Source organism: Marmota marmota, unplaced genomic scaffold, assembly GCF_001458135.2.
Source record: "Marmota marmota marmota unplaced genomic scaffold, marMar, whole genome shotgun sequence".
Taxonomy (NCBI): Eukaryota; Metazoa; Chordata; class Mammalia; order Rodentia; family Sciuridae; genus Marmota; species Marmota marmota.
The window spans coordinates 19,219,904-19,232,464 of NW_025999968.1; the positions used below are offsets into that span (position 1 = coordinate 19,219,904).

At 36.7% G+C, this 12,561-nt stretch overlaps 2 protein-coding genes across 5 annotated transcripts in view; one reads left to right on the forward strand and one right to left on the reverse strand.

The window, feature by feature from the left end:
* Cmss1 (cms1 ribosomal small subunit homolog) overlaps window positions 1-12,561 on the reverse strand; it is a 330,444-nt gene that overhangs the window by 228,135 nt on the left and 89,748 nt on the right. The window lies entirely within an intron of this gene.
* The window catches only part of Filip1l (filamin A interacting protein 1 like), a 270,009-nt gene that overhangs the window by 171,153 nt on the left and 86,295 nt on the right, over window positions 1-12,561 (forward strand). The window contains exon 4 of the mRNA XM_015478586.2: window positions 3,541-3,719. Coding sequence (XP_015334072.1) covers window positions 3,541-3,719 — 179 coding nt within the window. The remainder of the gene's footprint in view (window positions 1-3,540; window positions 3,720-12,561) is intronic.

Genomic DNA, 12,561 nt, shown 5'->3' on the forward strand with positions numbered 1-12,561 from the left:
CATAAACCCATATTAGAAAGTTAAACAACCAGCTTAAGCATTTAAAGGTCCAAGAGAAATCACTGGGATGCTAGGGTTGTGGCTCAGAGGTAGAGTGCTCACCTAGCATGTGTGAGGCACTGGGTTTGATCCTCAGCACCACATAAAAATATTGTTTACAAAAAGAAGAACTCAAATTTGCCCTATTTGCTGATGATATGATTCTATACCTTGAAGATCCTAAAAGTTCCACCAGAAAATACCTAGAACTAGTAAATGAATTCAGCAAAGTAGCAGGATATAAAATCAACACCCATGAATCAAAGGCATTTCTGTATATCAGTGACAAATTCTCAGAAAGGGAAATGAGGAAAACTACCCCATTCTCAATAGCCTCAAAAAACAAAACAAAACAAAACAAAACAAAAAACGAACCAAAAAACACTTTGGAATCAACTTAATGAAAGAGGTGAAAGATCCAAATAATGAAAATTATAGAATCCTAAAGAAAGAAATCAAAGAAGACCCTAGAAAATAGAAAGATCTACCTTGCTTTTGGATAAAGAAAATTAATATTATCAAAATGACCATACTTCCAAAAGCACTATACAGATTGCATGCAATTCTGATCAAATTCCAATGACATTCCTCATAGAAATAGAAAAAGCAATCATAAAATTCATCTGGAAAAATAAGAGACCCAGAATAGCTAAAGCAATCCTTAGCAGGAAGAGTAAAGCAGGTGGCATCACTGTACCAGATCTTAAACTATACAACTGAGCAATAGTAACAAAAACAGCATGGTATTGGCACCAAAACAGACTGGTAGACCAACGGTACTGAATACAGGACACAGAGACTAACTCACAAAACTACAATTATCTTATATTAGACAAAGGTGCCAAGAACATGCATTGGAGAAAAGACAGCCTCTTCAACAAATGGTGCTGGGAAAACTGGAAATCCACATGCAACAAAATGAGATTAAACCCCTATCTCTCACCATGCACAAAACTCAACTCAAGGGCTGGAGATGTGGCTCAAGCGGTAGCGCGCTCGCCTGGCATGCGTGCGGCCCGGGTTTGATCCTCAGCACCACATACAAACAAAGATGTTGTGTCTGCCGAGAACTAAAAAAGAAATAAATATTAAAATCACTCTCTCTCTCTCTCTCTCTCTCTCTCTAAAATGAGTGTAAAGGGGTTTCTGTATTCAGTATCTTTAAAAAAAAAAAAAAAAAACTCAACTCAAAATGGATCAAGGACTTAGGAATACAATCAGAGACCCTACATCTAACAGAAGAAAAAGTAGGCCCTAATCTCCATCATGTGGGATTAGGCCCCAACTTCCTTAATAAGACTCCTGTGGCACAAGAATTAAAATCAAGAATCAATAAATGGGATGGACTCAAACTAAAACGCTTCTTCTCAGTAAAAGAAATAATCTGTGAGGTGAATAGAGAGCCTACATCTTGGGAGCAAATCTTTACTCCTCACACATCAGATAGAGCACTAATCACTAGGGTATATAAAGAACTCAAAAAGCTAAACACCAAACAAAAAACCCAAATAACTCAATCAATAAATGGGCCAAGGACCTGAACAGACACTTCTCAGAAGATGATGTACAATCAATCAACAAATACATGAAAAAATGCTCATCATCTCTAGCAATTAGAGAAATGCAAATCAAAACCACTCTAAGATTTCATCTCACTCCAGTCAGAATAGCAGCTATTATGAAGACAAACAACAATAAGTGTAGGCAAGGGTATGGGGAAAAAAGTACACTCATACTTGCTGGTGGGACTGCAAATTGGTGCAGCCAATATGGAAAGCAATATGGAGATTTCTTGGAAAATTGGGAATGGAACCACCATTTGATCCAGCTATCCCTCTCCTCAGTCTATACTCAAAACTTAAAAACAGCATACTACAGGGACACAGCCACATCAATGTTTATAGCAGCACAATTCACAATAGCTAAATGTGGAACCAACCTAGATGCCCTTCAATAGATGAATGGAAAAAAACATGTGGCATCTATACACAATGGAATATTACTCAGCAATAAAAGAGAATAAAATCATGGCATTTGCAGGTTAATGGATGGAGTTAGAGAAGATAATGCTAAGTGAAGTTAGCCAATCCCAAAAAACCAAATGCCGAATGTTTTCTTTGATATAAGGAGGCGGATTCATAATGGGATAGGGAACGGGAGCATGGGAGGAATAGATGAACTCTAGATAGGGCAGAGGGGTTGGAGGGGAAGGAGGGAGCATGGGGTAATTAATGATGGTGGAATGTGATGATTATTACTATCCAAAGAACATGTACAAAGACATAAATTGATGTGAGTATACTATGTATACAACCAGAGATAAGAAAAATTGTGCTCTATATATGTAATAAGAATGGTAATGCATTCTGCTGTCATATATAAATAAAAAATTTACTTAAAAATATTGTATCCACCTATAATTAAAAAATAAATTTAAAAAAATGCAAAAAAAAAAAAAAAGAAGAAATCATTGGGTTCTACATGCTGGGACACACATTTTCATAATTCTATTCATTTGTATTTCTGGTCAAGTACATAGCTTTTGGGATGCCCACTTAATATCCTAAAAATGCTATATGGCTGTAAAGTCATGCTGAGTAACAAATTTTCTATCTTTTACAATAAAGGCAAAGGGCAAGTAACATACCAGTTACAGCATCTAATGCTTAATCTAGAAATCCCATGCTTTCAAAACCATGATCTTAATCATTAAGATCCTGAGCCACTTTTGCTCTAGGTGTTCTCCTTCTTTTCTTCCTTTCTTTCTTGATTTCCTTACCCAATTATTTTGTTTTCACTCTGTAAACATATACTAAAGGGTGTTTATATGAAGCATGGTACTCTGGATGCTAAGATTTTAGGAAATAGTGGATATAGACTGTATCCTTGGGGAGTTAATCATCTAGTAGGGAAGACAAACATAAATCAGGTGCAGGGTGATCATTTTATAACAAAGACATAAGTATGGTGCTATGAAAACTAGAAAGGACTTGGTACTTACATTTGGTCACACACATACTACACACCAACGCAGATGAATTATCTATATATCTATTTTAATGAAAATACTTTGATGCATAATAAAAACAAAACAGACCACGGGATCCAAGAGATATACACTGGCAGACAATATTGGGGGTAGGCCGGGGCAGAAGAGATCAGCCAGGGCAACTGCAGAATCAAACAGTGTACAAGGATTCTCTCTCAATCATTAAAATCTCTGGGGAGAGAAGCAAGGGTGTCAGAAAAGGGACACGAAGAAAGCATTCTGATATCCACAGAGATACAGATTATTCTCCCTGGAAAATTTTGGTGACAATAAAAAAACATTTGTGTTAAAAAATGTATCGACAAAAAAGTATCAATTAACATGAGTAATGATAAAAACTAAACCATGAGATCAAAAACTTACCACTGAAATTAGTCAAAATAGACACTTATAAAAGAATGAAAGATGGCAGTATTGTAGTTAACAGGTTATAAATGCATTTTCTTTTGTAGTTGGACAAAGTCGTGGAAAAACATAAAGAATCTCACAGACGAATCTTGGAACAACTTTTAATGGTAGAAAAATCCCACAGGCAAACCATATTGCAGTTGGAGGAAGAAAAAAGAAAACATAAAGAATATATGGTGAAGAGTGATGAATTCATAAGCTTACTAGAACAGGAATGTGAAAGGTAAGGCTGTTTTGGATGAAACAATGACCCATTCTGCAAACTATGACTAACTTGTTACTATAGGATGGGCACTGTCCCAAGTGTTGGGGATAGAAGCATGAATATGCCACAGCCTCTGTTCTCAAAGATCTCATGGTCCAATGCAAGGAAAAAAAGGACATGGTTAAAGATATTATCAATGCAACACAAGAATCACCAGTCACGATCAAAACTATGGAAGCAATACATTGGGCACCTAACTATGCAAGGGATTACCCTGGTGAAGCTGTACAGAGAAGGCATAGGAGTCTAGTCCTTAGGCAAACAAAATAGGAAACTATATTCAAGGCAAGTGTAACGGCACAGAGGTGAGAAGAGAGCATGGATGCTGAGGGAACGCAGGCTTTCCATATGGCTACAGCATGGGTGGGAGTACAGGATGAGAAAAAGAAGGGCTAGCCATAAGCAGTTGGACTACATACTGTTGGCAAGACAGAACCAGCGAAAACCTGAGAGGAAAACGAGACAATCAGCCATGCTTCTTAAATAACTATTATAGTAACATGGGAAAGACTGGAAGAGTTTTAGGTTGGAGGATGGAAGCCCACTTAGGAAGTAAAACCCAGATAAGGAAGATGAGGGAGTATAAATAAGATATATTATGATGTACAGTCAACAGGAATAAGTGACTGGAGAGACGAGCAGGGACACAGGGAGTCATTTAGAAGGACTCTGGTTATTCACCAAGACATGAAATATGGCCAAGCTTTTTGTTGTTAAAGGATTTTGACTGGGGCAAAGGTTTTATTTAAGGAGAGGCGGGCAAGAGGAGTCCTATTTTAGACCTCAGTGTATCCCAATATCTAGTGAAAAGAATAAAGACAATCCATAGTCAGAATACAGGTCTGGAAAAGGATGGGCTGTGATGTGGATTTGCAGTGGGTGACAGCTGAAGCTATGAGAGGTAATGCTGGGAAGGGAACCCTGGGATACATCAGTGCATGGCAGTTTTTCAGAGGAAAGGGGGTCAAGAAAGGAAGCTGAGAAAGAATGGCAAACAGCTGAAAGAAATGATAAAGAAGGTAATAAAACATAGCCAAGGGAGACTTTCACAAAATGGGGAACAACTGAATATTATCAAATCATACAAAAAGGGATGAGAAATGTCCCAGGTTTTGGCAACAAGATACTGAAAAGCTTAATGAGCCATTTTAAAAAGCAGGAAGGGCAGAAGCCAAATTATAATTCTTTGAAGAATAAGTAAGAAATGAGAATTTAGAAGCTTAAATATGTAAACCAGTATTTATTTATTTATTTTGTAAGACAGTGTTTTTTTATTTTTAAATACCTTTATTTATTTGTTTATTTTTATGTGATGCTGGGGACCGAATCCAGTGCCTCACACATACTAGGCAAGCGTTCTATCACACTGAGTCACAACCCCAGCCATATAAGACAGTATTTTAAGAAGCTTGGTTGCAAAACAGGGAGTTTGGTTGATAAACATTTTATAACCATGTGTAGAAAGAAGGTTATTTTGTTCTGATTTGATGCTCAATTCTGAATCAACTTTGAAAGTATGAGCATCTATTTTAAACTGAAAGGACAATTATCTCTCTCTCTCTCTCTTTTTTTTTTGGTACCAGGGATTGAACCCAGGGGTGCTTAAACACTAAGCCATATCCCCAGCCCTTTTTAATATTTTACTTAGAGACAGAGTCTCACTGAGTTGCTTAGTACCTTGCTAAGTTGCTGAGGCAATCCTTGCTCCTGACCCTTGGGATTACAGTTGTATGCACCATGCCTAGTTTATATCCCTCTCTCTCTCTTTTTTTTTTTGTCGGGGGTGGGTACCAGGGATTGAATTCAGGGGTACTTAAGGAGGAAAAAAACAAACAAACACAACATACCTATGAGCTCTCCTTTCTGAAACACTAGTAATCAACTGCTTTATTCAAAAGTTTCAATTCATATTTTAGCTAGGTAGCTGAAGATATAACAATATGTAGGCTATTGGCAAACTTTCATTTCTTTTCAGTGTATTTCATGGTAGACACTTGCTCAGAGTGCCAGAGAATCCATAATCCAGTCCTTTTTTTTTCTCTAGGAGTTTGTTTTTTGCTCATTACACACAAGGCAGGGGGTGAATGGGAAGGAAATCCTTGTTAACTTGTCCCTTATGAACTCTGTAGAAATATCTACAGAGGCAGATTAAAGGGGGATGAGAAATCTGGCACCACGGGAAGATTATAGACTCAAAGATTATAATATGATTTGTTATTCAATGAGACAATGTTATATTAAATATTATTTTGAACCCCTGTGGTTTGGCACTAGTGGCCTCATTTGGCCTCGATACTTATTTGGCACCAACTTGCTGAACATAGACACTTCTTTCATCTTTCATTATTGTGAACATTTACTGACCATAGTCAGAGTGTTGCCTGCCCCTGGAATAAAGCAGCACAGGCTGTCTCTGCCAGGGGTTTTACCACACAAGAAAGCAAGAGAAAGATGATATGTCATGAGCTTTGTAATGTTTTGAACAACCAATAAAAAAATAAATAAAAAAAAATAAAAGTCTTCTTATCCCAAAAAAAAAAAAAAAAAAAAAGCAAGAGGTACAGAGTTAGGGTGGCAATGTGAAGGGCTGTGGGTACAGTTCTGATATTTACTGCTGTATCTCTCCTATCTTTTGGAGGAAGGCTGGGAAGCATATCCAGAAGTAATACTGTAACCCTGGGAAGCAGATTGCAATGATTACATAAATCAAGAGACCAAAGAGAAATAATACTGAGAAACTGGAACCAAAGATCAGTGGGAATAAAGGCAATGGGAAGGAAGAATCGATATATTAAGAATGGTATTTCTACATGTATCAAATCAGTTAAAGAATTTAAGAGATCCTTTTTTTTTTAGGTTTTATAGGATATAAATTTTGTCCTAAAGAATAATTAAACTGACTATGCCAATACCAAGAAATAGGAAAAAGTGAATAGAGACTGTTCAGCTGTTCCAGATGATAAAAGAATACTCACCTTTTTCCTTTTGCCAGGAACAGCTTCCCGATGGAACTCTTTGGGTGTGAGAATGTTAAACTTATTCTCAACTTACATGAAGCACCAATAGTTCTTCCTCTGCTTGTCCTTTACAATATCACAATTTCCATATCTTGGCACTGTTGGCGTATTCATATCCACCCTCCCTGATCCCAATTTTTTTCTGTAGGGAGCCTACAGGATTTGTGAGGCATAACTGGTTTCCACCTGCTTTAAGGTTTCGTGTATCAAAGTATGAATTACACACCACTAATCAAGTGGGCAGTGGAGGAAACTAATTATTTCAAGCAAATACATTCAGAGAAGGTGCTTACACACAACAGTGAAATACCAGTGATGTGTCTCATTTTCAGATGACAGGGCAGAAAACACTGTCAGTAAATACTTTGGTGGGAGTACTTCCTCTCTAACTCACAACCACCCCTCATAAAATCAGGACTAGCTCATCCTATAGGGTCAAAGAATATTGTTTACTTCCTTTAGAGCAAAGTCATATGAACCACTCCCTAATTAGGAGATACTTGTTTTACCTAGGCAAAATGAAAGATATCATAACTCCTATAAAGAAAGATCAAGTGAGGGTAGCTACAAAGAACTATTTGATTGAAGCTCTGAAAAAACACTGTGAGGGGTTAGCACTCATATTTTAAGTGTTGGTTAATATCTACATAGAAGTAAAATAAAAATTAAGAAATACATGACTGAGGATAGTTAATGAGACCTTAAAGGATGTAATAATGGATTTCAAATTAAGGCTCAATTTCTGTTTTCTTTGGAGAATTCGTTTTATGTGGAAAACCCTAAAGGAGCCTGATGTCACATATTGAGTTCAGGCCAAAATGTTTGCCAAGTGATGTCGCTGTCGTAATCAGTAAGCAATTGGCTTTCCCACTGAGGGCGGTGGGGGCAGGGATAGGCTTAGGAAAGTCTGTTCCAAGTCTGTTAATGTAAAGTTTCCTTAGCTGTAATCTGTGCAGTTTGGTTTGTCCATATGGTGATATCACAGCCATGTTTCATGGCAATACTTTGTTCACTGACCAGTTACACTACGTGGATATGTGTCACTGATGACCTGAATTATATACTTGGCTAGATTACAAGTAGAGTCTATGAGAAAGGTTTTACACAAAAGCAATGCCAGTAATTTTTGGCCTTTCTAGTTGGCTTCACAGGAAAGCCAAAATAAAAATCACTTTTAGTCAGTATAATTTTGCAAAATTTTCCCATAAGTGAAATGCCAGTTTTGCCTCTACTTAAAAAAAGCTTGCAGATTTTTTTTCTTTTTTTTTCTTTTTTTTAGCTTCAATGGGCTAAAAACCTGTGAAGGAACAGAAAGATCTTTCCTTTTGAAACCATACATTCTTTTTAGAATATTAAAACACACCATATATAACAACTATATATACTACTGTATTTCTGGCCTTGGAATAACCACTAAGGTAGAAAACAAATATTATTGTGGCAACTCTGCATAAAAATGTGGCTTCAACTGTGGATTTTAAAAAGTCTTAAGTTAGCTTTCATAATATCTTGGCCAAGTAGACTAACACTGATACTCCAGTTTTACAAATAAAGGAGTTTAAATGGTAGCTACATAGTGAGGAAGGAGTCATAGCAGAATGAATTTCTTGCTCCTGTCTTGCCCAGATTGACTAGATAGACAATTATATAGGGAGCGTAGGGATCTTTGGAGGAAAGTCAACAGGGCCCAGCTTTAAGCCTGTTGCTTTGCCTACATCCTGAGCATGTTCTCTGTTGGTAGGTTTTGGAAAAGTCCTTTTGGCTGAAGCAACTTTACAAAGATTTCCATCATGGACCCTTTTCTACTATGACAAGCCTATTTTACAGACTGGCATCAGGCAAGAGGACTAAAACATGGCTTGAGCCCCATTTAATCCTACTGTTTAGTGGGTGTGTTAAACTTCTTTCAAAGACTTCTCTCAAAAAACTTCAAATCTGTCCTCTAGAGGCTTTGGATATTCCCTTAAAATACATAAATGAATAAATGTATTAATTATCTGCTTTTTTTGTTTAACTAGTTAGTACTGCTTTCCATTCATTGATTCAATGATTCATTTAAAAACAATAATTCATTAGGGCTACGATTTTGGCTCAGTGGAAGAGCACTTTCCTACCACATGTAAGGCACTGGGTTCAATCCTCAGCACCACATAAAAATAAATAAATAAAATAAAGGTATTGCCAGGCATGGTGATGCACCGCCAATAATCAATCCCAGAGGCTCAGGAGGCTGAGGCAGGAGGATCCTGAGTTCAAAGCCAGCCTTACAAAAGCGAGGTGCTAAGCAACTCAGTAAGACCCTGTCTCTAAATAAAACATAAAATAGGGCTGGGGGTGTGGCTCAGTGGTTAAGTACCCCTGAGTTCAATCCCTGGTACTAAAATAAAATAAAATAAAGGTATTGTGTCCATCTACAGTAATAATAATAATAATAATAATAATAATAATAATAATAATAATAATAAAATGCCTGCTATAAGCTAGGTCCTGCACTAGAGAGTGGGTAAAAAAAAGTAGATATGATCTTCGCCTATATAAAACGCCAAGTAGTACCGTGTAAAACAGAGACACTACTGCAGGTTTCAAGACTTGAGAGTGATGCTTCTAAGGCTACTATGAGATCATAAGAGAACTACTATGGTAAACTAATGCTCATGAGGAGAAGCAATTCAGGAGAAATCAATAAACACAGTAAACTAGATAGAGTACTTTACTGGAGAATTCAGTAACTCAAAACTATTGTCATTAGGATTTCTAGTTTCTTTGGTTTTAAATTGTAGTTTTCAAGAATATTCCATAAAGCAAAACACATTGAGGACAATGCTTTAAAGTCTTCTTTTTAGAAATAATATGTGAAAAGCCAGCAGTTTTAAATTTCATGCACACTAAATTATTGTTGTAGAATACATTGTACTCAAATGCAATCATTTCCTTTCAGTATTCTGGCAAGGAGTTATTTGTATTACATATTCTTGAGACTACGTCTTGCAAAGAGTGAAATGGATGCCAGATCTCCATTTGACCTTTGTCATGGGGATTCAATTCTTGGTTAGGACAAAATGGAGACCCACCACAAACACATATTTTGGTAGTATATTCTATACAGAATTACAACACTATCAGACTGGTGTTTATGTACCACACCCTAGACCTAGCACAGGACCTAGGCAGGGATAAGAGATTAAGTACCTCACGTAAGGCACAAAAAACCATTCAGGACTATAAACCATGATTTAACTTTCAACAGATGCCACAAAACCATATCCCTGTAACTGCACAATTCAGTGGTTTCTATATAGTACCACTTAGTAACAGAGGTCAAATGTGGATACAGTGATGATGCTATTTGATTGCTTTTCCTTCCCAGAGAGCTGAATTAACTTTTACAAATATTTTTTTGTATGTATTTGGTTATATTACAGTTAGTGAATTTATTACCTTCAAAAAATACTAGGAATGTTTAAAAACAGTCTATAAGAAATAGCTTAGTGAAGGATGAAACAGGAGCTTAGAGATGGGGGGCTCAGATCTGCAGGTGTAGCTGTTAAGTAACTTTGGGAAAATTCCATTTCTTAATCTTGTTTCACTGTATGTAAAACAAGGCAGGCTATATGATTTGCATATCTCTTTCAGATCTAACAATCTGTAATTATGTGATTGCCATGACTGGCGCCTTTAATTTGCATTATCTAAAGATATCAGTGAGAATGACAATGCCTCTAATTCAAATCAAAACCTGTATTCTTAAAGGACATCTAGATAATGATATAACCTAGTGTTCCTCAAATCCCACATATCCAAAATTGAACCTAATAGGATCTTTGCAAATCTAGGTCCACTCATAATCTTTCTATTTCTATTAATGCCACCAAAATGAACCAATATATCAGATAATTGCCAAAAATATGAAATCTCACAATCCACAATTTAAGCTAGAAAAGACCTAGCAATCTAGAACAATGCTCTGATTTCTTAAATTGAGAAAAGTGAGGCCCACCAAGACGCAGACAAGAAATATCCAAATCTTGCTGCTAAATAGTTGTAAAGCCAGACCAAAAGTCAGGTCTCCTTGTAACAGATTCAATGCCATTCCCCTAGTGTCATCATTAAGAGGCACTCAAACTTTGGGCTTGGTGTTCTGAGAGGTCCAGAAGAAGTAAACAACTATAATACAGTTGAAAAGACCTCCATAAAATAATCTGCAGACAATTCAGGCAGAACTTGGGTGTTTATTCTATATAACATAAGTGTACAGATACCAATGTTGCAACATTATGAAAGGTCAGGTAAAAGGAGACTAAGATATTTATTATCCAACAGCCAGTATAGCATTAAGCAAATAAAGGACATACAGTAAGTACTGGATAAACATATCTACTAACTGGCTCATAGCCACTAGCTTAACAGCTCTATAAAACATGAAGCCAAAGACTCAATGTGGAAAGACAATCTCAAACTTTTGTTCCACGTGGACTATAAAATATAAAGAGGAAGAAGAGACATTAAGCCATATCAAAATGGAAATTATTGCCTCATAAATGGAAATCAAGGTGGAACATTAGAATTAAACTGTATTCTGGATTTGCAACTATAAGGTAAACTTTCCTGGCAAGAGCAATAATCCCTAGTTAAAAAGATGAAGCCAAATAACTTTGGCCAGCCATGAGGATAGAAATGACCAGCATAAGTGATGAGCAAATATCACTGCACAGAAAGGCCTTATAGAAGGATATAGACTTCAGAGGTTGAAGCATAGATTTGCGTTAGGACAATAAAGTTTAGAAGCATGGTACCATCCTCTTATCTGATCTTGCAAGCTACCTGACCTTAAATAAGGTACATTTAATCCCTTTAAGTCTCAAGTTTCCCCAACTGTTAAAATATGATACAGACCACATAGGTTCTTGTGATTACTATATTATGTGATGCACAGGAAGTGCTAAGCATGGCAACTGGCACAAAGAAATACTCAGTAAGCATTACTATTGTATTGGTCAGGAATTTCTAGAGAAACATGGCTTACATGATAATAAAGGCTAAGCAGTCACAAGATCTTCCAATTACAAACTAAAGACCTAGGAAAGCAAGTGATGTAATTCAAACACATGAGAGCTAATAGCAGATTTTAGTCTAGGTCTGAAGGCCCAAGAACCAGTAGTCCAGAAGCAAGTGAAGATTAATGGCCCAGTTCAATCATTAAAATGGAGTTGATTCAATCTTCCTCCACCTTTTTGTTCCTTTATGACCCTCAACAAGTTGGATGATGCCCACCCACCCTGGGGAGGGCCACATGCTTTAAATGGTCTACCAATTCAAATACTGATCTCTTCCGGAAACACCTTCAAGGATACTCTCAGAAATTTGTTTAATTAGTTATCTGGGCATCCCAAGGCACAGCCAAGTTGACACATAAAATTAATCATCCCAAACATCTTTCTTCAAAGTAGTTCATTTATGTACTCTGTGCAATGTCCCTGAACATTTTGTAGATTATCAAGAAAACATTTAATTCTACTTCATACTGGACACTAAGATGTGACAATATGAGTTTTCAAGGGGCATACCAAATATGTGAGACAAGGACAGAAAAACAAGTAAGTGCCATGGGTCAATGACAACAAAGAATACAGAAGAAGCACAAATGAGAACTCATTCTCAAGTCATGGTTGTATTTTATTTTCTTCAGTGAATGTACTAATGATCTAACATGGCATAACACTGAGCTGGGTATGATGGTACTCAATGAACTTTCTTTTTGAAAATCACTGAGATTTATTTTCTCA